Genomic DNA, 26,894 nt, shown 5'->3' with positions numbered 1-26,894 from the left:
TCTCCAGCCTTCCTACTCTACCTGTTCAGCATGGTCCTCCCACCACATGGGACTTAGGCTTCCATGGGATTTAAACAGGTCACATGGGACTATTAATGAATGGGAAAGATCTTCCCATTTCTATTACCATTACAAATCTTCACCACAATTCAAGATTTTCCAGTGTGTTGGAAACATGGCATTCTCATGAAAATAACTCAAGGACAGAGTGAGCAGAGGAAGGTAGTTTATTTTACATGTTGGAATGTGGGTGCTATTCACAGAGAACAGAACAGAACCCTGTGGAGAAGCAAAAATCAGTTTAAAAATTGTTTGTGTGATCAAACCTCCCCTTGGAGTCAAGATTGCTCCAGAACTCTTCAGGGTTACAATCTTTCTGACACTCCCATTCCTTGACAGTCCTTCGTGTCCTCTTCTCCCAAACATGCTTCAACATAGAGTCCACGATGAGAAAATGGAGGGATAATTTTATGTGGAGTGTGTCAGTTAATACACATGAAGCTTATTAAGCAAGTGCCGTGAAGAAACGCTTTCTTCCTCTCATTGACCCCTACTGGTTTAGATTAGTATCAAGCCTGGCCCACTTTCTCAAGAACTTTATGATTAGACTAGCTTCTTCTCCTGAGGGTTGATTGGTTGGTAGTGCTTGTTATCTTATACCACCTTGACATTACAATATTTTGTGGAAGCCTAACTTTTACTGTCATCAACTGGAACATAGCAAGTCCATCCTCTCTCATCTTCACCTTATATGTTTTTTTATAGATTAAATGTTTCCCTTAACAGTAGCTTTTCAGCTTTTATTAAAAAAATCCTTTTTCCTTTTATAGGGGAGTCTAACCTAGTTATATGAGGTTCTAATTGAGAAATTTTATCTATTCTATATTGTATTTTTAAAAATTTTCTTTAAATCCAGAAAGATATAGAAGTCATTATTTCACTAGGACTGTTCATGCTCATTCACACATCACCAAGCTTAGTTCTTATCATTTATGAAACTAACTAAATTGGTTTAAAAATTCTCTCCCTGTAAGGGAGGAGCCAAGAAGGTGGAGGAGAAAGATACACCTATGCTTAGCTCTTACCTCACGGCCCATAAAACACCTGTAAAGAAGAACTCTCAACAAATTCTAGAGCAACAGCAGCCCCAGAACAATGGAGTGGAGGATATTTCTATTCAGAGAGACCTGAAAAACTGAGGTGAAAGGTCTGTTGTGCACTGGATGCAAAGCAGAGCCCAGCCCTGCCTTGGCCATGGGGCACTGAGAGGAGCAGATCCAAGCAGGCTTCAGGGACAGAATCTCCAGCTGCAGCACAGGTCCTTCAACCCACAGGTTCAAAGGTCAGTGAGATTGTCTTTTTGGCTGGCTGAGGGTGGAGCAGGGTATCCCCATAACTCAGGCCCCCTGAGGAGGCAGTAGTAGAGGCAGCAGCAGACTGAGGGGTCCCAAAGCAGGCAGAAGCCTGCATCCATTGTTGAAGGTCTCATCATAAACCCCCTGAGGGAACTGAGCCCTGGTGTGGTGGCCCTATCCCCACCTGAGCAGCTGAACTTAATCTCACACGGAATAGCTGCCCCACCCCTGCTGAAAACCCCTAAGGTTTGGGAGCAGCTCATTTTAATCTCAGCCCCCAAGCACTGGCTGGGCAGAACTGGAGGCAAGGTGGTAGTGGAGAGGAAACTCAGAAGTCCAGTAATTGGCTGGGAAAATGCCCCCAAAATGGAAAAAAAATAAGACCATACAAGGTTACTTTCTTGGGGAACAGGTGTCTCCCTTCATCCTTTCAGATGAGGAAGAACAAGGCACACTGTCAGAGGAAGTCAAGACCTCTGCCTCCAAAGGGAAATTAAAATGGGCTCAAGTAATAGAAGACCTTAAAGAAACAAGTTAGCAGCTTGCTAAGGGAGAACCAAAACAATGCTGAGGAAAATAACACCTTTAAAAGGAGACTAACTCAATTGGAAAAAGAGGTCCAAAAAGCCAAGGAGGAGAAGGAGGTTTTAAGGAGCAGAAATACCCAAATGGAGGATAAGGTTGAAAAGCTCACTGAACAAAATAATTCGTTGAAAGAGAGAATTCAGTTCAGGGAAACGAGTGACTATGAGTTAAACCAAGAAGTTAGTAATCAAAAATTTGAAAAAAATAGAAGACAATGTGAAACAACTCATTGGAAAAAAAACTAACCTGGAAAACAGATCCAGGAGAAATAATTTAGAAATTGTCGACTACCTGAAAGCCACGATGAGAAAAAGAGCTTAGACATTATCTTCCATGAAATTATGAAGGAAAACTGCCCTGATGTTATAGAATCAGAGGGCAAAATGGGTATTAAAAGAATTCATCATTCATCTCCTGAAAGAAACCCAAAAAGAGAAAGTCCTAAGAATATTGTGGTCAAATTTCAGAGTTGCTAGATCTAGGAGAAAATACTGCAAGCAGCTAGAAAGAAACAATTTGAGTAATGTGGAAATACAATCAGGAGAACACAGGATCTGGCAGCTTCAACATTAAGGGATCAAAGGACTTGGAGTGGGATATTTCAGAAGTCAAAGGAGCTGGGATTGAAGCCTAGAATCACCTGCCCAGCAAATCTGAATAGAATACTTCAAGGGAAAAAATGGTCATTCAGTGATATAGTCGAATTTCAAGATTTTTTGTTGAGGTAAAGACCAGATGTATTTAAAAATTTGACTTTCCAAGACAAGAATCAAGAGAAGCATGAAAAGATAAACAGAAAAGAAAAATTATAAAAGACTCTCTAAAGTTGAACTGTTTACATTACTACATGGAAAGAAAATATTCTTAACTCTTGAAACTTTTCTCAGTATTTGGATAGTTGGAGAGACTGTACATACACACACATACACATAGGGAGATAGAGAGTACAGGGTGTGTTATATCAGAAGAGATGATATACACACACACATATACAAAAATGAAATAAAATAAAAATTAAGGGTGAAGGAGGAAAATTCTGGGAAGAGAAAGGGAGTAATGGAATGTGGCAAGCTATAACTCATAAAAGAGATCAAAAAAATCTTATTCAGTGAAGGAGATAAGGGAGAAGGGGGAAAAATAAAGCTACTCTCCCCACATGTGGCTGAAGGAGGGAATAAGAAGCTCACTAAATTTGATATGAAAATTTATATACACCCCAGGAAAGTAGGAGAGGAGACAACAAGTGGAGCAAGGGGAATGTTAGAAAGGAGGGAAAATGGGAGAAGGGAGTCTCTAGAAAGAAACACTTTCGAGAAGGGACAAAGTCAATTGTAGTGGGGAAAATAAGGGGTCATAGAGTAGGACACAGGGCAGTATAATTAGTATTACACAACATGTTTGCTATTGAATTCTATTGCAAAAGAACCCATATTTAATCTGTACTGAATTGCTTGCCATCTCAGTATGGCTGGGGAGGGAGGGGGGAAGGGAAAGAAATTGGAATTCAAAGTATTAGAAAAGAATGCTGAGAATTTTTATTGCATATAATCGGGAAATAAGAACTACAGGAATGGGGGTATGGAAATCTATCTTGCCCAGCAAGAAAAGAGAGAAGATGGGGATAGGAGAGGAGTGGGAGAGGAGTGTGATGGAGGGGAGGGTGCATTGAAGGAAGAAGTAATCAGAATGCAAGGTATTAGGAAGCAGGGGGAGGGGAGTGGTGGGGAGAAAAATTGGACACGTTACAAAGTGAGGCAAAAGCAATTAGTATTAACACAATAGACTGAAATAATTACTGAGAATACATGAATGGCATCTTTGGTTTGGAGAAAAGAATTTCAGTCTAAATTTCCCTGAGGAAGGTAACCTTGGGTAAAATTTGACACTGACGGAAAAATGAAGGTTTTAATGGTAAATTTGATTTTACGATTGCCATTGAATCAGGAACTAGAACATGTATAGAAAGGCATGTAAGCCACTTAAGACTTGCCTCAAAAGATGTTCCTTAGCCAGTGAAACTATAATCATATTTGCAACCTAGTTATTGGAACTTGCCATTTTTAGATACTATAGGACTCCTAAGTGACTGTTCTTCTGAGTCTAACTCCAAGTATGGGTAGCAAGAAAGGCAATCTGAGCCTCCAATACATGATGCCAATAAGCTGCTGAGATGCTGGTATGAACTGCATAGGTGATCTCAAGGGTAGGGTGGGAGAGTGGCTGCTCAGCATGAGCTGAGGTGGGATTCTCCTGACTTAATTTCCCCACTGACACCTGGCAGACTTTAAGCCTGACTGAATGCAAGTGGATGATCTAATCCAGCCTGGATTTGACATGAAGTTGGGGAGATACTGTATCCCTGCAATGTCCTTACTATTGGTGGCAATTTTCTATAGCCAAAAGGTTTGTAAGCTTAATACCAGATCTATTCAATTGCAGATTATGGGTAGGGAACCTCTGAGGTTGTGTAAAATTAAGCTATTAGGCATAGGACTTTAGAGCAACAACAGGTTAGGGTCTTTTAATTCTTTGTAATACTGTGGAGACAATTAGGTCAAGAGCTTGTGAAGTTATTAACATAAATAGTATTTGTTTCTCAGTTGGTTAATGTTTAAAAAAGAAAATTTCTTTTGTTGTCCATATTGTCAATGCTTTAAAAAGAAGTATCACCTGAGCCAAACTGAAATTGCTTTATCTGTTTTAAACTGTGTTAAAAATAAATTATAACAAAAAGAAATCTCTCCCTGGTCCTCTTTATTTAATATCTTGAAATCTTTTTTTGTAATCATTTAGTTGTTCATCAAAATAGCACAGTCATTATTTGTAGATATTCTGCAATAATTATATTGAGGTAGTGCCTAGTTACACACTTGTAAAATTATTGATTTTCATGTGTGTAATGTTTATTCCACACATTATTTCATTACATAATTCCTTGGGTTTAATGTGGGGATAATATTTGGCTTCAACTCCCATTAAGGATATTGTACTTCAACAGACCAAGCAAAAACCATCAATCAAATTAAAAAGCATTTATTTAATTAAGCCTAATTAGCATAGCACTTCTGTGTCCAGAGCTGTGATTTCATTGGTATGGGAAATTCACAGGTGAGGAAAGTTTCTCTATCAGTATAGATCCCAACTTCCAGTCTTAGAGTGTGGCCTTGGGTGATGAGGTTAAGTGACTTGTCCCAAATCTAGTATGTATCAGAATAGAACTTGAACTCTGGTCATTCTGACTCTGAGGTCCACTTTCTATATTCCGTATTATATATTGCCTCTTGGAAATAAATAACAGAAGAAAAATCAAGCAATGGAATCATTCAAAGTTGCCTATGTGAATGAGGACAAACTCGTACAGACTCAAATGCCAGAAGGGAATAACTCCTTGGAGAATTGAGACCTTTGAAAAAAGCTGAAAAATGTCTAATTTTTCATTAAATTAAATTCTTTCATTAGAAATTAAATCAACTATTTAAAGAAAAATTGAGTATCCAACAATAATTTATTAAGTAGCCCCAAAGAGACTCAATTTTCCAAGGCAGAGAAATTGGAAGATGGAAGAAAAAGAAAGGAAGCAGATTGAGTGTCCTCCTCCCTGCTTTCTCTGAGTCAGTAGTGAATAGAATTTTTCAAGAGTTTCAGAAGTTCATTTCCCTCCAATTTTCCTCCATCCTAATGTGACATTTTCTGTACCACCTGAGATCACTTGTTCATATTCCCTCCCTTCCTTGGCATCCTAGTTCTTTTTGTTTGCTTGACTTCTGAGTTTTTATATTCCTTTTCCTCTCCTTCCTCTCCTCCTCCTCCTCCTCCTCCTCCTTCTTCTTCTTCTTCTTCTTCTGCCAGGGTTCAGTTTATTACAATTTCTATTTGCATGTGTTCTCCCCTGGCACCAAAATATGAAAGACTATTTCCAATCTGCTGAAATACATAATCAAATGTCTTTGCCTTCAAAATTTAATACTAAAGCATGTGTCAGGTTATGTTACTTTCTTTTAGCTTTACCTGTTTTTCACATTGCTGCCAGAAACTTTTTTAATGTTTGATTTCAATTTTTGTATCTCTGAGAAAATCAGATATATTTGGACTTAACTTTTCTTCAATAAACCACCATGGTTGTATGAAAGGCTAGTGGTGGCCTGATCATAAGAAGTCAGTAGCCCCCTTTCTAGGTTGTTCTACCCACAAGCCTCTTTACCAAAGTTTAAATGCAACGAGGAAGCTGAATACTGTCTATCCAGTGGGTAAAATCCTTTCTGCAAGACTTTGTGTTGTCCTTATATGCATACCTGATAGACCAGCGATTAATTCTGTTTTTTTAAGGCAATCAGAGTTAAGTGAGTTGCCCAGAGTCATACAACTAGTGAATGTCTGAGGCCAGTTGTTTCTGAATCCAGGGCTAGTTGCCCTCTCTACTGCACCAGCTAGCTGCCATGAGTTGATTCTAAAAGTATGTTGCTGTTGGCTTGAGCAAGGTGAAAGTACTAACCACATTTCATGTAATTAAGAGAGGAAAGATGATTTTAGTAAGGATAGACCAGCTTAGATTCAGATTCACAATAAGAAAAGTTATGGAGAAATTAATTTTCAGATACCTATTGGTATCCTCAATTGAATCCAGAAGACTAAATTAAAAAAAATAAAAGCTGAGAAGGTGTTTCAGTTTAATTCTTTAGTTTCTTCATATGTAGAGTGAGAAGAATAATATGAAAATTTACTCTTTCAGAAATCTATAGGAAGATTGAATTTATTTTTGGCTAACAGAATAATTGATCATCCTTTTCACAGGGGATATCTGTCTTTGTCATTGTAACTGGAAAAATGAATTAGCAATAAATATCTTCTGACAATCAGCTATAACTTTGAGTGCAGCCTAGGAGTGAATCTATCATACATGAATCATTGCCCCTAATACACCTTATCAAAAGTCAAACATAATTATCACACAAGAGAATGTTTATCCCAAGAGAAAGTAAGGTGAAGGTTTATATTTAGCTGAAATAATAGCACCACCCATTTTGTGTTTGAAAAGAACTTCATAGGAGCTGGGCCTCTTACACAAATAGACAGAATTCCATGAATATTTCTAAGGAAAATCTTTGTGCCTCAGCCCCATGGTAAGCCTATATGAGTGATACAATAAGTAGGAGGCAGCATGTTAGAGTGTAGAGAACGTAGATAGAACACTGAAATTATTAGCAGCAGACATAGCTTCTAGTCCTGGATCCAGTAATTTATTATGTACAAGTCACTTCATTTCTCTGGATCTTAGTTCCCCATTTCAATCTGGCAGAAAAGGTAGAGGTATCTGTGAGCTAGGGCCCATAGGACTAGTTGCTGACATATCACTCCCTGCCATCTACTTAGACGTTGCATTTAGCTCAGGTTCAGCTTTGGGGAAGCTTGATTTAGGAGGAGTAGTAGGCTGCTCCTTTTCACCATCATTATCACGTTGCACAACCCCAGCTTCTGGGGGCAAGTTGTTAATTGTTGTAATAGTTGTGACTTGAAAGTCTAATGGTTCCCCAACAGTTCCCCAAATGGGGAAATTTAAAGAATACTCAATGTACATGGATAAAAAGGATTTAAGACAAATGACTTATTCCTCATGAAAAGTGGAATGCTAAGCTTAAAAGAAACCAGAGATTTTACTAGAATAATGATTAGGACAGAATTCAATAATAGCGTTTCACTAGCAGTATAGGCAACCAGGAGGTTAATACAAAAACTGTATTTAAACATAAAAAGATGCTTGCAAAGTTGTTAGTCATTTTACATTTACACTTTCTTTGATTACACAAAATTGAAAAGCTTTTATGTAAATAAAATCAATACAATTATTAGAAAAGAAACAGTTAACTAGAAAGAGTCTTTTCAATGATCAAGTGCGATACTGCTTGGAAGTGCTTAGCACAGTCCTTGGCATGTCGGAATTGCTATATTAATGCTTGCTCCCTCCCTTCCTGCCTTTCTCTTTGGTACTGATGTGGTGTGATTCAACATCTAAGTCTACTCTTTATCGTAGTCTTTCTTGACCACTTTTCAGTCAAGCACCATCTTCTTAATAATCTCTTCTTTCTCAGGTTTTTGTAGCACTCCTTTGTTACAGTTTTTTTTTTTGACCTATTCTTCTCAGCCTCATTTGCTGGATCTCCATTCAGGTCACATCTGCTTATTGTAGGTAGCTCCCAAGGTTCTTTCCTGGACCATTTTCTCTTCTTTTCTTATTCAATTCATTCATTTATTTTTAGTTCTCAATATTTATTTCCACAAGATTTTGAGCTTCAAATTTTCTCCCCCTCTCTCCCCTCCCCCTCAAAACACCTTGAATTCTGATTATCCCTTTCCCCAATGTACCCTCCCTTTCATCACACCCCTCCCTTTCCTTATCCCCATCTTCTCTCTTTTCTTGTAGTGCAAGATGGATTTCTATACCCCATCACCTGTATTTCTTATTTCCCGGTTATATGCAAAAACAGTTCTCAACATTTGTTCCTAAAACTTTGAGTTCCAACTTCTCTCCCTTCCTCCCTCCTCACCCATCTCCAGTGAGAAAGCAAGCAATTCAGTATAGGCTATATATGTGTAGTTTTGCTAAAGACTTCCACAATAGTCATGTTGTGAAAGACTATGTTTCCCTCCATCCTTTCCTGACCCCCATTTATTCTATTCTCTCTTTTGATCTTATCCCTCCCCAAAGGTGTTTACTTCTAATTACCCCCCTCCTCTCATTTCATTCCTAGGAGTTTTTCTTTTTGGGTCTCTTTCAGGAAGTGATTGGTGGATTTTGGTTTTATGTGGTCAAAATTATCCTTTTTATCTTCTGTAGGCTTCCTTCTGTTGATTATTTCCAAATTATCCTGTATATTACTTGTTAGAATATAAGTATTTGAAAGGGTGGGATAGGTAAGTGATACAATGGATAGGGTGTCAAGCCTGGAGTCAGAAAGACTCATTTTCTTGAGTTCAAATCTGGCCAGAGACACTTACTATGTGACCCCTGTTTGCCTCAGTTTCCTCATCTGTAAAATGAGCTGGAGAAGGACATGGCAAACCACTCCAGAGTCTTTGTCAAGAAAACCCAATATGGGGTCACAAAGAATCAGACAAGACTGACAAACAACTGAATCACAACAAAGCCTCCCTATCTTTTGTCTGACAAAGAACTCTTCCCCTATCCTTAACTGTGAAAGATATCAACTTCTTCATTTCTTTCATATATGATATGATTTTTTCATATCTAAATCATGTGTATATGTGGATCTTATTATTTTACATGGTGAAATATTCATCCAAACTTAGTTTGTGGGAATTCTAGGTCCTCCTTCTTCCCATTTTTTCTATTATTTAATTTAAATAATGATTACTTTGTTCTTCTAAATGAATTTTTTTATTTTTCCTAGTTACATAATTATTAGATTCTTAAATTCCATTGTCCAGTCTGTTCCATTGAGCTGCTTCTCTATTTTTTTAACCAATATCAGATGCTTTTGATGACTGCTGATTTATAATATAGTTTGAGATCAAGAAGAACCATTTGCACTTTATCCCTTCTATGGCTTTTCAATATGTCCCTTATTGTTGTAGATCTTTTGTTTTTTTAAATGAATTTTGCAGTTATTTTTATCAGGTCCTGTAAAGTATCTCTTTAATAATATAATTGGGATAGCATTAACACTGTAAATTAACTTTGGTAGGTTTGTCAGTTTTATTGTATTGGTATGACACAAGAGTAAGCACTGAATGTTTCTCTAGGTACTTACATTTTTCTGAATTTCTTTAATTAGCGTTTTGTAATTTGATCTATAAAAATATTTTGTGTGCTTTGGTTGATTGATCCTGCATTTTGTTGTTATTTTGAATGAGATTTCCCTTTCTATTATTGCCTCTTGAATTTCAATATTATTATAGAGAAATATTGCTTATTTTTGAAGGTTAATTTTAATTTTGGAAATTTGATTTTCCTATCAATTTTTAAAATCAGGTGAGAAAATGGTTCTACATGATTTCTTTTTGGAGTTTTCTTTCTTTGTGAATCTCCTTTTTATTCTGAGGAATGTTTCTTATCCTCAGACTTTGGGAGCTAGTCTTTTAGAAGTCCTTGGCTTGCCTTATGACAAGAAGGATAATACCAGAATTTGCTTATGATTTTCAGAACTCTCTGACCCCTCCCCAGCCACAGTTTGGGACTTATTGCTAAAGTCTCTCGGTTAACCTTCTGTTAAAGTGTAGTTGGATCTGGTAAGTGTACTTTCCCTCCTAACCATAACTTCTTTATTTTCTGCTGTCCCAACCACTAGGATCAGATAAGTTCAAAGTTCGTTTTAGTTTGGGCAATATGGGATGTTTCTTTGGCATCTTTTGGGCATATAAAAGACTCCACTGGTCCAACTAAAGCTGGGCTTTAAATTTATCCCCTGCCTCCACAAGCACTGGATTTCTTGTTCGGTCTTCCACTCAGTTATTGCCATCTTCAACAGGACTAGGTGAGTGTTCTGCTCCTGGTGGAAAGGTATGAACAATTAGACTAGCTAAATGCCATGAAGGAAATGATAGAAACCATATTAATCTTCCAAAGGGAGATTCCTATGGTTGTTCAGGATATGGGTCTGAGGCAGAAAAGAGGAGGGTGGTGGTGATGAAAGTTCTGCATCATTCCTACCCTTTTACTTCTCTTTAGAAAGCTTTCACATTATTTTAGAGTTGATTCCCATTGTCATGTTTCTTTGGGTTAGAATTTTTCTTCTCTCTACAGTTGGTGCATTAATTGATTATTTACGTTGCTGGATTCAGGAAGATATTCGGAAATCTTGCTTATTCCACCATCTTCACCCTCCTTTCTTTTACAGCAACTTCCTTTTGTCTTGGATGTACTTCTCACCCAACCACTAGCCATGCTGGACAGGATCTGGAACCTGGACTCTGGGTTTATAGGTTTGGAGTTGCCTGTCTCCTACATAGGGGACCCTAGCTTCCAGGGCTTCAATTCTATCCTGACCTCATATTACTGAGGAATTATTTTATTTTTGGCTCTAGTCTACAGGGGTCCTCTATAGCAAGGGAGAAAGTGGGGAAAGGATACTAGAACCTAGATAAGGATCTCACCCTCACGGAACTAACATTTAAATTGAATTTTATGGATTATCTGAAATCTGTAATTCTTTTCTTAAAGTATTTTATTTTCCCCTAGTTAATGTAAAAACAATTTTTAACATTCATTTTGAAATCTTTGAGTTCCAAAATCTCTCCCCTCCCCACCACACCTTCCCCCCACCATTGAGAGGGCAAGCAATTCAATATGGGTTACACACGTGTAGTCATGCAAAACACTTCCCTAATTATTTTCTAAAAGAAAATATAGCCTTTATCAGAGCTTATCTTCCCCATCCCATTTATTTTTTTCTCTCTCTCCTTTCACCTTGACCCTCCTCAAAAGTGTATTGTTTCTGACTTCTTTCTTCCCCAATCTGCCCTCCCTTCTATTCCCCACCCCTTTTCTTATCCCTTTCCCCAATCCTTTGCTGTAGGGTAAGATAGATTTGAACACTCACTGGGGTGTGTGCATTATTTCCCTATTGGAGCCAATTCTGTTGAGAGTAAGGTTCATTCATGCTCCCTTTCTTCTCCTTCACTCTAAAAGCTTTTCCTTGCCTCCTTTATATCATATAATTTACCCCTTTCTACCTCTCCTTTTCTCTCTCTCCAAATACATTCTTCTCTTGCCCCTTAATTCAGGCGGCAAATAGGGTTCAGCTTTGTTCAGTATTTTCCACTCAGCTTCATCATATTTCCACTAAAGGTCCAGACCGCATGTTGACTATGTTGCTGAAAAAGAAGTAAATCTTTCTTTTCCCCTAGTTTCTAGGTCCATACAAGAAAAGGAGCACTCTAGGTAAAGTTTTCTGGATTCTTCAGATGTCAGGAGTCTCTTCTGGTCTCCCAGCATTCACAGAATTCTCTCCTAAAGTCATTCTTGCCCTTTTCCTCACTATTCTCTCCTCATCAAAACCCTTTCCCTGTTACAGCTTCATGGAAGAAAGGAATCTACTCTAAGCACCCTGCTCTTCACAGTCTTCTTGTATATTCTTCATAAGGAAACTTGGAGATTTTATAGACATGAATGAATATATTCTATTATACAGACTACCTCTGTATAATTCAGATTTGGTGTTAGTTTTATGTGGTAATTCTTTCCATATCTGGTGAGTCACAGCTACCTTTGACTGTACCCAATTGTTCTTGGCTTTCATGTTTTATTGTGTCTTTTGCATCTGGACAAGGATTCTTACAAAAAGGCAAAACCAGAGACAGATGATGAGCCTGGAAGCCCGCCAATCTCACATCAGTTAACAGAGCTTAAGAAGTTGGATAAGTAGGTGATGGTGGAATAATTGAATGAGAATTTTGATAATTTAGGCAAGAGTCAAAAGGATGATGGGAGACTTGATAATCATCTTCAAGCTAATGGAAGAATGTTGTTCAAGGGGTAGTGCTCCAAGATCAGATATGTAAAAGAGAATGAACTGAGCTTAAAGCATGGAAATTTAGGTTAAGTAAGAGCATCCAGAGAACAAAGAATCTGAGACATAGAAATGAAGAATTTAGAGCGTAGTTTCTTTTCTTGGTAGAGAGGAGAACACCATCTTTGCCCTCATGTTATTCAAGAGATGGAGGTAGATAGCTTAATGAACAGATAAAAGCTAGATCTCTTTAATTTTTATATTCAAAAAACCAGACTAAAAGACAATTTATAAATTTAATCCAGAAAGGAATTTGGGAGAAAAAACTTTTTTAAAATAGAAAAGTCTTGAAGATATGAGGCAAGGTGATCCAATAAGACTCAGACTTTACTTGGAGGTCAGGGAGGTAGTCAGAGAGTGAGAGGTTTTGAGAAGATAAGGTCCTGGAAAAAGAAGCATACAGGATTACAAAATTTTAGATCTTGAAGAGATGACAGATGTAATTTAGAACAATTCCCTCATTTTAATAGCTAAAGAAACTGAGCCCTAGGGAGGCTGAGCCCTGTTCTAGGTCCAATAGCCAGGGCTAGCTTCCCTTCCTGGGACCCAAGACAAAGTAAGAGGAAAAAGGAACCTATGGGTGCATGGGAAACACCTTAAAAACGGGGATTGTCTACCTTATAGTCAGACTACAGGTGATCAGAGGAGAAAGATAACACCTGGGGACTATCATTTAGACAATGGGGGAGAGAAGGTGGTCTTTTCCTCTTACCTGCCTGATCAGCCCAGTAAAGAATCCAGATATCCTAGGTCATGGATTCCCATTAACCTAACACAGTTGCTAGGGCTTCTTGTTTCATCTTTGAACAAAAAGATCATTTTTTCTATACTCTTAGGGTTGAATCTGGAGGCAAAATGCAGAATTTCCTTCTCTAGTGTGTTGCCTGGGGTAGCATTTTTTTCAGTAACTGTGTCTTCTGATGACTACATTCATTTAAACAAGAGTTCATTCATCTCTGGGGGTCTGACTGCTCAGAAACCAACAACTGTACCTCAGGCAGGAAAGTGAGGGCCTGCTGTCCCCTACTGCCTGTTCTGATCATACTTTTCTTTTTCCTCATTCTCACCTTCTATCCCTTCTCCAATAACACCCCCTGATCTGGTTAATTAGTGGAGTACTAGCTACGGTAATCCATGGTTAATTTCTTACTCTTACCACATGAGGAGACCATCTTCTCTTTCTGTCATTCAGTTGGCTAAAGTCCTGTAACGTACTTCTTTGGTATTCCTCTTTGGTTGTGTGTAGCAGCCTTTTCACACCCGTAAGGTACTTTTCTATTGCTACCTGTGCGATACAAAGTGGATAACATAACAATTTATGATACCTATTTTATACCGAATGGAAACAAGTACACAGAATTTGTATGTATTTCATATTGACTTAAATATAGCATACTTTGTTGTGGAAAAGGGGGCAATAACTGGGGAGGAATCTGGAAAGGATTTGTGTGAGAGCTGGAAATTGAGCTAAGCCTTGAAAGAAGCAGGGGTCTAACAATAACTATGGCAGCGATAGCAGGAGTTTATGTGGAGCATTCAGGGTTGCACGATGCTTTATATGTTAGTTCATAATCCTGTGAGGCTGGTGCTGTTATTATCCTAATTTTGCAGATAAGGTAATTGAGGTCCAAGCATCTGAGGTAATGTGTGAACTAAGTCTACATGACTCAAAGTCCATTGTTTTATCCAGTGTCCCAGCAAAGTGCTCTAAGAAGTTACAGTGAGGAGAGAGCATGGTACAGACTTGGGAACAGCCTCTGCAAATGCATGGAGATGGGAGATGGCATGTCATATGGGATGAATAGCTAATAGGCTAATTTGGCTGGAATGTCGAATGTTTGATGGTAGTAAATGTAAAGCTGGCATAGATTTAGAGGAATTTGGGGCCAATTATGGACTTTAAATGTTCTAGAAAGGTCTTCTTTGTCAGAGTTGGACAGCTACAGGTTTGTTCAACTAATGAATTTGCCTTATTGCAATGCTTATGGTTTAGAGAATGAGAACTATGAGTCTTCCAAGACTGACCAGAGAGAATGAACTACTATGAATACTTTTACTGTTGTTTCATCATAGTTATTTAATTCTTAAAAAATGTTTAATTAAAAATAGTCAAAGAGCCTGACAAAGTCCATCACAATCAAATATAATGTCTGCTTGAGAAATAACCTATGGAATTACGCAAATGGAAGAGTGATAATTGTCAATAGTCTTTATTAACACAATGTTTGCAGTTCTTTAGCTGTACAATATTCATTTTCAGCAGATAGTTTCCACGACCTGCTCATCATCATATGGCTAAGGACTGAGCCAAGAGATCAATCTGAATTTTCTGCTGCTCAGCTCAGCATTCCTCCCTTCTCACGGCCACCCGCCATAGATGTCTCCTGATAGAAATCTTTATCTGCATTTCAGGATTTCTTTTGAGGGACATTATCTCAGTGACCATTTGGAGGTGGGACTGAGAATGCTAAGAACGACCATGGTATTACCATAGTATGAAATATTTTTCAGGATGTCACTAAGAGAAGGTACCTGATAATTGCCCCTTTTCTTCCCAACTCTAATGATTTTTTCTGTGCATTCCCTCAGAAGATGCAGAACTTATAGTTTCCTAGTATCATAGACTTGGAATTGGAAGGAACCTTAGAGGGCATTTAGTTCAACTTAATAATGTGACAGACAGAGAAACTGAGTCTGAGAGATAAGAGACTTGAGCAAAGTCAAATTAGCTGGTGGACAGCAGGGGCAGGATTTGCATATATATTCTCTGATGTCAAATCAAGTTTTTTGTCCATTGTTTCATATGACCTCATTAAACCATCAGTTTAGACAATCTACTTGTATATTCTTTCATAATCCTCTTAAAATCCTTGTAAGATACATGTTCTCCTCTCCCTCAGCCCATAGACAATTAAACTTCCTGTGAAGAGAAGACTGCACGATGATTTCCTTACCATAGTTAAATTATGTTTTGGTTTGTGTATCTATAGGAAGTGAAATTTTAGCTGGAATTTGAAGCGAGGAAAGCCATAGTTTTGATTTTTGCATGTGTTACAATTACAATTTTGTGTACCGGATAATCTAAACCAGTCTTAAAGTGAACACCTCTTGGGAGAAAAGAATTACCAGACAGACATTGTCCAGTAAAGTAGGTACGACAGATTATACCTCAATATTTGACCTTGGTGGGAGATAGCATGACGGTGAGCCATAGTCCGTGTTAATGCTTTTGTTCATTCAACAAACATATGTATATTAAAAAATTGCTATCACTGCCCAGTGATCTCTTTTACCTTTAAATTTCTTAATTTTATGATCCTGACACTTGACCCTGGTCAAATCGCTTAACTTTTATGTGCCTCAGGCAAATCCCAGAATTTAATTTCTACGTCAGAAACCACTGGAGTTGTCACACCAAAGTTTCCTCATACTCTTGAAATCACAGATTATTATTGTGGAGGACTGTGGAGTGAGAGGTGGGTGGGAATAGAAAGGGAGTTCAAATAACAAAGGCAAGGATAAAGTTACAGAAAGTTTAGAGGTGGACCTGGATTTCACTGATAAAGTAAATGACCTTGATGTTTCTTAGCTTTCTTGATTCATTTGGCACATCCTGATTCTTTCTAGAATAATCTCCATCCTGGGTTCTTCATCCCTCTACTCCCCAATGGGAGTGACCCTTCCTGTATGAGCAGAAAGAAGATTACATCCTCCATCTCCCTACTTTCCAAACCAAGGAGTAGAGCACTCAGATCCAGGAAACCCATTTTAGGCAAATTTCTCATAGGATACTCTGTATAGAATCTCTTCATATACTTAGAATCCATCACTCAATCTGTTCTTCATAGTGAATAACCTTAGTTTCTCCTAATGTCTGGGAGTCTTGGTTGGCTTTTCAGTGGAGTTCAACGCTGTTCTCTTCTGTAATGAGAAACAACCTCACCTTTTCCCCAGTTGGGAAATCGGACAGCTCCTGTTCTTTATTCTAGAAGGTCTCTGGGTTCAGACTCCACTGGTGCTGGTTCAGGTTGGATCTTGTGCAACTTGCCTGTGATAATTCACTTTTCAGTGGGACAGTAACCAATAATCTTGATTGCCTGTATCTCTGGGTACCTGGGATTTTTCCTTTGCCTATGTCTTTCAAAAGCAATATTATCGTTGAATTTTTTTTTTTGGTGGTACTTTCCTCCTGTATGGCTAACACAGTTCTTTTTGGAGGATCCACTTCTGAGTTGTTAGATGTCCTAATACAATCATATGTCTTTCTGGGGTCTGTGGGAACAACTAGGATTGCTGTTTCATCCCAGATCACAAGTCTTTGGGATCGACAATTGGTTGCTGAATCATAAACACTAGAATTTTTTAGTGCTGAGTCCATGGGATACCTCCTCCTTCCATGCCTATCCCTATACATGCTCCATGGGATGGTCCTCACAGCTCCCAGTACAACAAGTCATGACTTTATGCTACTGTTCCATTAATACTCAGAGAAATAAAAGAATGTTGAGGAGAGCAGCAGCAAGGGGAAATAAGATATTTAAAGCTCATTATACACATGGATTTTGTCTTTTCTCTTGTCTTGAATGCTTCTACTTGTCAAAATATTTTTTTTCCTTAATCCCCCATGTCACCTGAGAGCCTAATTTATAGGGAATTTATTATACCTAGAGATCAGCAACAGGGTGAAACAAGGTTAATGAATCTCATTATGTTCATATTTCCAGCTTCATGTATTGGGGAATAATTTGCTTCACTAGTAATCCACAAGTGTTAATCAACAATTAATCTGCAAACGTTTATTAGGTGAATAGTCTGTGACAGGTGCTGTGCTAAGTGCTAGGTACATAAAGAAAAAGTGAAAATTGTCCTTTCGAGGTGACAAGGAGTTTAGAAAACAGTTAAAGGAGTTAGTAAAGAGAGAGGTTAATGGAGGAGATCACCAAAAAAGAATGCAAAATATGGCAGAACATTCTTTAAGTAAATTTGGAGAGCAAGCATAATCTAATAATGACCCTTAAAAACATGTTCCCTTTGTGTGCTTCTTCCAGTACAAGTTAATAATACCCATTTACCACTTCAATGCAGCTTAATTTCCATCCTAAAGGAGAAAGTGAAAGGGGCCGGAAGAACAACTCTTTAGACGATTAGAATGATGTGTTTCTTTGAAAAAATAGAAGGATTCCAAAGAGTCATCAAAGAAGAAAATGATTATAAAGACACAAAGGAATATTCTTATCTATGTCTGGAAACTGGTAGGTAAGGGATATGAACCAGGAAGTTCATAACCAGGAAAGGAGGTGGACTGTTCATATAGTACTGTGGGACATAATAGACGGAGAACTTCAGTGCTGTATTGGTACCCACGAAATGTAGAAAAACCTAAAAGTAGGTCAGTAGTATACTGGGTACTCTTCTGTGGAAGGATAGGGGCAAGAATGACATTGGATGGGAAGCCATAGCTGGAATTCAATTTGCTCCGATGAAAAGGGAATTTGCTACATCAGCAAATCTGTCAATTTAAGGAAATGGAAAATTTTATGCTTGGACTGAAAAAAAAATTGCTCCACAAGAGATGGAGGGTTTGTGTCTATGCAGCATTTCCTCAAAATTTTTGGATGTTTACGTGGATTGCAAACCTGTACGAGTGCATAGTATAATATAAAATTACATAGAATTTATATATAAAGTAAATTATATGTAATTATATAAGTTTATAATATACAAATAAATATATTATATAATTTATAAAAATATAATATAAATATTCCATTTAGGTAATCCTCTTTTAAATTCTCAATTTTGCTATTATAGAACTATGTATGGCAGGTTCCAGTAATTCTATTTATTTCTTCTCTGTTGTGATTTTCCTTGACCATTATTTTCTTTTATTAATTTGATTTCTCTCCCTCTTTTAAAAAAATCAGATAGCTAGTAGCTTATCAAATTTGCTAGTATTTTTTATTTTTAAGAATCAGCTTTTAATTCGGTCAGTTCTGTAGTCTTTTTGCTTTTTAATTTATCCAGTTTTCCTCTCATTGTCAAGATTTAGTCTTCTGTGTTTGTTTTAGATTTATTTCCTAATTTTAAAACTGGTATTTTCAGTTCATTAATACTTGCTTTTTTTTTCTTTCTATTTTGGTAATATCATTCGAAGGACTGTAATTGTCTTCTGAAGGCTGCTTTAGCTTCATCCCAGACATTTTTGTATTCAGGTTTATATTATCATTGTCTTTCATAGTTATTAATTCTTTCAGTGATTTGTCCTTTGACCCAGTCATTACTCAGGATATAATTATTTTCTTAGTTTTGTTTGTATCTGTTGATTCTCTATATTACTAATTACTTTCACTTAATTATAACCTACAAAGGATATGGTTAATATCCCTTGCACTTTAAAAAACTCAATTATTTATAATTTCTCTGTGTCCTATTTTTTGTAAAAGTAACATATGATGTTGCATGTGTGTGTGTGTACTCATCATGTATATGTACATATACACATATATCTTCTTTAGTATTTCCTTCAGAAAGTGCTACAAGTCTTTCAGCTCTATAGTCTCTAACAACTTGCTTACTTCTATGTTTTGGTTTTTGGTTATTTTTTGTTTGATTTGTTCAATTAAAAGTAGAATTTTAAGTCATTTATTATTATGATTTTTTTTTTGGCAATTCACTTAACTTTTCCTTTATTAATTTAGATGACATATCATTTGTGGCTTCTATGTTTAGTATTACTATTGGCTCATTGTCCATGATTCCTTTAAATATAATATAGTGTTTATTTTGATTTCTATTGCTACTGAATTTTTACTTTTGCTTTATCTGATAGAATGATTGAAACTCTTCCTTTTCAGGTTTCATCCAATGCAGCTATCCAGCTTCTTATTCTTATTCTGTATGGGTCTTTACTTTTTAGATGTATTTTTATTTGTTTTTGCATATAACAGATAGTTGGATTTTGTTTTATGTGTTCTGGCACTGCCCATTTGTTCCATTTTTTTTACATATTCATGTTTAAAGATATAGTTAGTAGACCTGTGTTTTTCTCAATTAGTTTCTTTATTATTACTTTTTTAAAAATTGCTTTTCTCTATTGAATTAATACTTTGTTTATACAGTTATTTTTGCTTGAACTGTTCTGATGTTAGTCTATTACCACAGACTCTCTTTCCTGTACCTCACTTCAATTTGTCTATCCTATCTCAAGTTTTAAAAATCTTATTGAAATTTCTAAGTAAAACATTTATTTCTCTCCTTTTGCTCCTTCTCTTTCTCCACTCTATTAAGCAATTAGCTCAAAATCATTCCTCTTTTCCTCCCCTCCAAGTTATTATTTTTAGAAATATTCTTTCACAGCAGTGTTTTTCAAGACGTTTTTATTTGCTTTCTCCTTTTCATTGTTTTTTTTCCCCCTTCCAATATATCCTCAGTTTTACTTTCTGATTAGTGGATTATTTGTTTCATCTTTGCTATTTTAGTGAACCTCATGAGGTTAAAGCTTTGAGTTTACCTTTCTATTTCTCCAATAAAATTATGGATGGAAAAAACTGTAAAGGGAATTGATAGGTTAGCAGAAGAGATTACAAAACTTGTCCAAGCAACAAATGAAAATTAGAAGGGACCATGTAGTAGTCAATGACTCCATGAGGCAACAAGAAATATGAAAACAAAGTGAACAGACTGAAAATATAGAGGACAATATAAGATAACTTGCAGCAAAAACAGCTCATTTAGAAAACAGATTGAAGAGAATAAAACTTAAGAATCATTGGACTATCTGAATGCCATGAATAAAAAAAATGCTGTACATCATATTTCAAGAAATCTCAGAAGAAAACCACCCATTTTTCTTAGAATCAGTGGGCAAAGCAGAAACAGAATGAATCTACTGGTCACCTATTAAAAGAAATACCAAAATGAAAATTCCTAGGAAAGTCATAGCTAAAAGAGTTTCTAGATCAAATTAAAAATACTACAAACAGCCAGAAATAAAGAATTCAAGTGCCAAGGAGCTACAGTCAGGATCGCACGTGATTTAGCAGTCACAACGATAAGGGAGCAGAGAACTGGAAATACAATATTCTTGTATTCTACAACATAAGCTTATAGACAAGAATAACTTACCCAGAAAACTGAATATAATGGTACAGGGGGAAAAAATGAATCTTTAATGAAATAGAGAGTATCTAAGCATTTCGGATGAAAAGACCAGAGCTGCATAGAAACTTTGATATTCAAACACAGGAATGAATAGAAATATCGAAAGGTAAATATAAATAAACCATGATAAAAGACTGAACAAAGGATGAACTACTTACATTGTAACATGGGGACATGATGCGTATGTCCCCACTGAATCCTATCATCATCAGGGTGTCACAGAGGGAACTGAAATAGACAGGACCAGGTTCTATTATGTCTTGATGATCTTAAGAGAAGAAGAAAAAGAGAGGGGAAAGAGGAATGCACTGTAAGTAATGGAAGGAGGAAAGGGAAGGGAAAGTTAGGGAAAGTTACCTTACATAATTAGGGTGCTCAAAGTAGACATCTCTACAAACAAGAAGAAATGAGTGAGAATAGCCAATACTTCAACCTCACTCTCATCTGAACAAATCAAAGAAAGGAAGAATATGTAGGGAGATAGAGCAGGGTATAGAAATCTATTTTATTCAATAGGGTAACAGGAGGGAAAGAGGTAAGGGGTAAGAGGAAATTAGAAAGACAAGTTAAGGGGGAGAATAGTCCTATGCAAAACAAACTTTGGGGGTGTACAAAAATATTTATAGTTTTTTGGGGAGGCAAGGAATGGAAATCTGAGAGTGTGCCTATAAATTAGGTAATGGATGAAGAAGTTTTGGTCTATAAATTTGATGGAATACTATTGTCCTATAAGAAATGGTCAAGGAAAAGTTTTCAAAGAAACCAGGGAAGACTTGTATAAACCAATGCAGAGCAAATAGAACCAGGAGAACAATTTATACAATGACAACAGCAGGGTAAAGGAAAAAACCTTAAAAAATTTGGAACTCTTATCAGTGTGATGACCAACCACAATTCCAGAAGACTAAGGATGAAACATATTGGCCACCTCCTGATAGAGAGGTGAAAGACTCAGAATGCAGAATGAGAAAAACTTTTTTTTGGGAGGCCAATGTGAAAATTTGTTTTGATTGATCATACACGTTTATGATGGATTTTGTTTTTCTTTTCTTCTCAATTGTTGGAAGTGGGGGTTAGGGAGAAGGGTGAGAAAGCAGATTTTTTGCTGAATTTAACAAAATAAAATATAATCAAAGTATTAAAAAAAGAAAAAAAATTGAATATATTAATGGACTCCAAGCTCAATATGAGTCACCAGTATGATATGGCAACTCATCAAATCTAATGCTATCGTTAGTTTTATTAAGAGATCCATAAACTCTAGAGCAAGAGAAGCAAGAGTTTTAGTAGCCTTTGTTATGGTAATGGCATTCCTGGAATACTGTGTTCAGTTTTAGGCATCGTCATTTAGGAAAGACATGCTATGTGTTCAGAAGTGAGTAGTCAAGGTAATGACAGGACTGGAGAATATATTCTCTGAAAATCAGTTGAAGGAACTGAGATTACAGGATAACTACCATTAAATATTTGAAAGACCATGATGTGAAAGGAGGATTAGATTTGTTCTTTTTGATCTGGAAGTATAAAACCAGGAGCAATTGCTGGCCATTGCAAAGACAGATATGTTTGATGTAAGGAAAGGTTTTCTAATATTTGGAATTATCTTAAAGCAGAATGTGCTGCCTTCAAAGGTAATGAATTTCTCTTTTTAGGAGGTCCATGGAGAGAGTGAAGATGAATATTTGGGGATATTGTAGAAGGAGTGTTTTTGTTATATCTGAAGTATTATATGGGCCTTTGGATCCTGGATTCTTTGATTGGCTTGCTTCTTTTACTCTATTGAAAATCAAAGTGGAGAAAGAGGACATATTGGCTCTCTCCATAACAAATCTCAAACATGGTAAAATTACTTAATACTTGAGACACTTATAATTTAAATTATGGACCTTTAATGCTACTGTTGTTAGTAGTTGTCTGTATTTCCCCCTCAACTTGTTCTTACTGTTAATTTGAAATTAACTATGAGTTTTGAGATGAATCAGTCTATTATTGAAATATATATCAAATACAGATGTTCTCCCACACTACTACTTACCAGCTTTATAAGGACACTTGAAATAATTTCTTGAGGTAAATATTAGACTTTCTAATTCCATGTGAAAAAGCATAAACATGGACTTAATAGGCTCAGATATTTATCCCCAAACCATCACTGTACCTGTCATGCCCCATGACCCTTAGGATGAATTCATTCTCAATGTCTATCCTTAAGGACTCAAAGATGGAGAGAGATGACTATGGGTTATATTTTCACATACTTCCCTTATTATAAGTTAAATCCAACTTCCTTGTTCCTTAAGGGATTTCCCCCCACAATGGATGTCTCATTTACCCCAGTGGCTATGATACACTTATCTCAGAAGTTGTCTTACTCATTCTTTCCCTTAGGACTCAGGACCAGAGACAGGTAGGAAGAACCAGTCCAATACCTGGTCATCCTCACACAGGACACAGAACACAAGAATTTGGGTAAGTTGTTGATGAATGGAGAAACTAGAACAAGGATTTAGGATTATTTAATTTGGGTCGGACATGAACAGGAGATTTCAGTCCTTACTTATTTGGATCTGGAACTTGGAGAATTTTAATTTGGGGATTAAATAATAGAACTATTGTTAATATGAAAATTTATGTAATATTAAGTTCACAGGAAGCTATGATTTGATGTTAAAGATATTGATTAGGTCAATTCCATCCTCCTCTCACAAGGAAGTGCACATAGATTAAGTCAAGTATCTACTTTGGTTCGATAAGGGGAGTTTAGACTACACAATAAAAATAGCTCACATTTGATAGTCTTTCAGAGTTTACAGGACACTCTTCCTAACAACCCTATATGATGAGATGCCTAAGTATTGTTACCCCCATATTAGAGAGGAGGAAACTGAGGCTATAAGAGGCAAAATTACTTTCTCAAGATTTATTGGGAAACCCAAAAATGGGGGTTGTGGGATTCTTAGAAGTAACTGGTAGAACTTAACCCAGAGAAAAGCTCCTGTGGGACACAAAGTTGTGAAGCAACTTGTAAGAAAGGAAAAAAAAAGGAATTTCCTTAAAATGATCACATCCCACCACAACTCTCTTCCAAAGAATTCCTTTGGATAATGAAAGGCTTAATAGATAAGGCTTTTTCCAATGTGGGAGATATTCCTTGAATAATATCTCCCCCTTCTTATGGCTTTTCCTATTCCATTCTTTGAATGGCAAAAGTACCAAACAAAGACATAAAAGCTTCTCCTTTCTTCCTGCCAATTCCTGAGACTGTTGATAGTAGCTGTCAGGACTGTTCCTAACTCCCTCTTCTGCTTAGAGAAGGATGGAGGCAACATGGTGCGATGTGAAGACTGGTGAAGGTGGGCCTTGGAAGGCCTAATCTCATCTCTGCCACTACCTTTATTGCTTTTGAGGAAATAATTTTTCTCCCTTGACTTCAGTTTCCTCATCTGTAAAATGAATGGATCATAGGTAGAGTGACTCAGCCAGTGCTCAGAGACTCAGTTACTCCACACTCAGGAGAGAGATCAGGAAAAAACAAATAAATGTGTGAATGAAGGCCTAGGGGAATTACATAGAAATGTTGGTTGTTGAGGATCTAGAGTCAAAGTATACTGGTGATAGAGTCTTATAGTGGGAGACCCTGGGGAAGAAGACCAGTCACCTATGGAAAGGGGAAGACAAAGAAAGACAATTAGATTGAGGGAGAATGATGTTCTTAAAGATGTTGGTGTCTCCTTTCCTTCAGATTATCCAGGCTGTGTCAGGTAGTTGCTATGTACCTAAGGATATGCTATGAACTACAGTAGATCCCAAACTACGAAATAACGAATGACGTAGGAAAGAGCCCTAGGTTTGCAGTAAGGGAACCTAGATTAATATCCAGGCTTTTCTACTTACTAGCTAGCGATAAGACCTCAACAAAGTTACTTGATCACTTATTCTTTTTTTTTTTTTAATCAGTAAAACATGGTGTTTGGACTAAATGATTTCCAAGATCTCTTTTAGCTCTGAACCAATGAACACTAATAGCAATGAACAGAAGTTAAAGTGTATTTGAAGGACCTTCATACATCCCTTCATTGGGTCCCCTGTATTGTAGGAAGGTTCCCCAGCTCCTTTTGAGGGACTTACTCCCAGTCCATATTTCCTTACACTTTGAAAAAATTTTGTCTTTGTTGAAGGGGAGTGAACATTAGAAAGGGAATGGGAAAATGCTCAAGCAGGTAACTCAGAATGACTGAGGGATTGGAGTCGTACTGCTTACTGGAGGATCTCTTAGGAAGTAAAGATTCTTTCTGGCCTTAAAAAGAGGTTTTGCTACCTAGTAAAAGAATGACTGTGATGAACTGAGGGAATTTATTAGCCAGAAAAGCTATGGAAAGATAAGGGCTGGGCTATTATTTTTAATAAGCACCTTAGACCCCATATCTAAGTTTTATGATTACTAAAGGCTAATGAAAAAATGTTTAATTGTACAAATGACCAACATATAATAACTGGACAGACATCCAAATTTTAAACTTATAATTTTATCTGAAAAAAAAATAGATTTAATTATTGATTATTCATCTACCCAAAGAATTCAATACACAGTATTCACCCAAGAGCTTATGAAACAGGAGCCCCAAAGGCTTACAGTCTGTGTCTAAGATTGATTTCTTTTCTAAGATGTGTATTTTCTTCATTGATTTCCCTTCCTTTTCTAGGGTAGAATTCCTTTGCTAGGTGAAGCTAAGATGATTCTGCAGAGATCACTCCTCTCGCTGTCCCTGCTGGGTCTCCTGGTGTTGGTACTGAGCCAGCATTCCTTAGCAGAGTCCCGAGAAGATAAGTTTAAGAGGCAGCATGTGGACTCAGGCGCTAAACGCGATCCTGGAAGAAAATACTGTGACCGCATGATGCGGAAACGGGGCATGACAATACCGATATGCAAGTCAACCAATACTTTCGTGCGTGAATCTTACCACAGAATTCAGCGTATTTGTCACGAGGCAAAGACGCCGTGTGCAAACCGAAGTATGCACAATTGTTACAAAAGCAATAAACCCCTGAGAATCACCGTGTGCCGCGAGAAGGGAACTTCCACGCCACCCAAGTGCAAATACAGGATGCAAAATACTAAGAAACAAGTCACTGTGGCCTGTGATGGGAACCCCTTGAAGCCAGTGCACCTCGAATAGGATAGAGTCTGAGCAGTGAGAAACAGATGGAACCCTGAGTCACCACCTGATACCTGACAAAATTTGTGAAATTACACCTTTCCACTTCTGTCACCTATTGTTACTCAACACATGGCCTTAGCTACCTGTGCTCTCAGTACATGAGGTTTTAACAAGGTTGGAACTAGATCCTTGCCCAAGTGTTGATGGGGTGGTGGTCAGATACCTGGGCAGAGGGAGAATGTAAAAGTTTCACATGTTAATTGCTTCTCTGCTGTTTTCAATAAAACCTATCTCCTCTTCACTGAGCTCCCTGAAGTCACATACTTTCATAGTCTGTTTCTTTGGTTACCTTCCCACAAAATTTCAGTGGACACCATGCTGAGCGTATGAGATTTGAATCACTCTGTCTGGGTATCTTGGTTCATAGAGTTGATAGTCTTATTTTATTCTCCTGGGGAGGGGTTTCTCATGGAAGTAATCCAGCCGTTGAAAGCACACTTTCCCATGTAGGACAGAATATAGAATTTTAGAACTACAAGGTAACTTAGAGATCATTGAGTCTTGTTCATTTTATAGATGAAAAAAATTTGAGTTCCAGAGGAGGAAAGAGACTTATTTAAGGTCAAATAGCATGTGACCATTTCCTTTCAGCCTTTCCAATGGCCTTTTGAGGCAGCTGGACGGTACAGTGGGTAGAGAGCTGAACTTGGAGTCAGGAAGGCTTCAATTCAAATGCAGCCTCAGACACTAGCTCTGTGACCTTGGGCAAGTCACTTAACCTCTATTATCCTCAGTTTCCTCTACTGTAAAAAACACCTTTCTCATAAGATTGTTGTGAAGATCAAATAAAATAATATTTGTAAAGTGCTTATAAGAGTGCCTAGCATGTAGTAGGTGCTATATAGACACTTATTCCTTTGTCCCTTTCCCTTCCCTTCTCTGAGGGAGGAATGATAGTATTAAGAGAGACAAGGGCAGAGATGGTATAATCTATGGAAGACCCGACTTCCCCTTGAGTCTGCAAGTTTAGGATAAATTTTATTAATTCTACTTCCTTTCTTTGCATCATGGCTAGACTTTTTGATGTAATGATCATCATGGCGAACTTCTAT

The 26,894-nt window shown here is 37.2% G+C and overlaps 1 protein-coding gene across 6 annotated transcripts; it reads left to right on the top strand.

The window, feature by feature from the left end:
• Positions 1–1,156: 1,156 nt before the first annotated feature.
• On the top strand, positions 1,157–26,083 carry LOC140513290 (ribonuclease pancreatic-like). 6 transcript variants are annotated; one of them, XM_072622861.1, is made up of 4 exons: positions 17,511–17,715; positions 22,276–22,463; positions 23,012–23,092; positions 25,327–26,083. In XM_072622861.1, exons 2-4 carry the CDS (start codon positions 22,461–22,463, stop codon positions 25,798–25,800), a joined length of 558 nt encoding a protein of 185 aa, XP_072478962.1. In that variant the 5' UTR covers positions 17,511–17,715; positions 22,276–22,460; the 3' UTR covers positions 25,801–26,083. The 6 variants fall into 6 exon arrangements, with proteins under 6 accessions (XP_072478959.1, XP_072478963.1, XP_072478961.1 ...); XM_072622858.1 differs by lacking the exons at positions 17,511–17,715; positions 22,276–22,463 and adding an exon at positions 1,157–1,342 and having other exon boundaries at positions 25,332–26,083; XM_072622862.1 differs by lacking the exons at positions 17,511–17,715; positions 22,276–22,463 and adding an exon at positions 1,319–1,342.
• Positions 26,084–26,894: the final 811 nt, after the last annotated feature.

Source organism: Notamacropus eugenii, chromosome 7 (genome assembly GCF_028372415.1).
Source record: "Notamacropus eugenii isolate mMacEug1 chromosome 7, mMacEug1.pri_v2, whole genome shotgun sequence".
Lineage (NCBI taxonomy): Eukaryota > Metazoa > Chordata > Mammalia > Diprotodontia > Macropodidae > Notamacropus > Notamacropus eugenii.
Note: the sequence above shows the minus strand (reverse complement) of the source record. Positions and strands in the feature narration are given on the sequence as shown.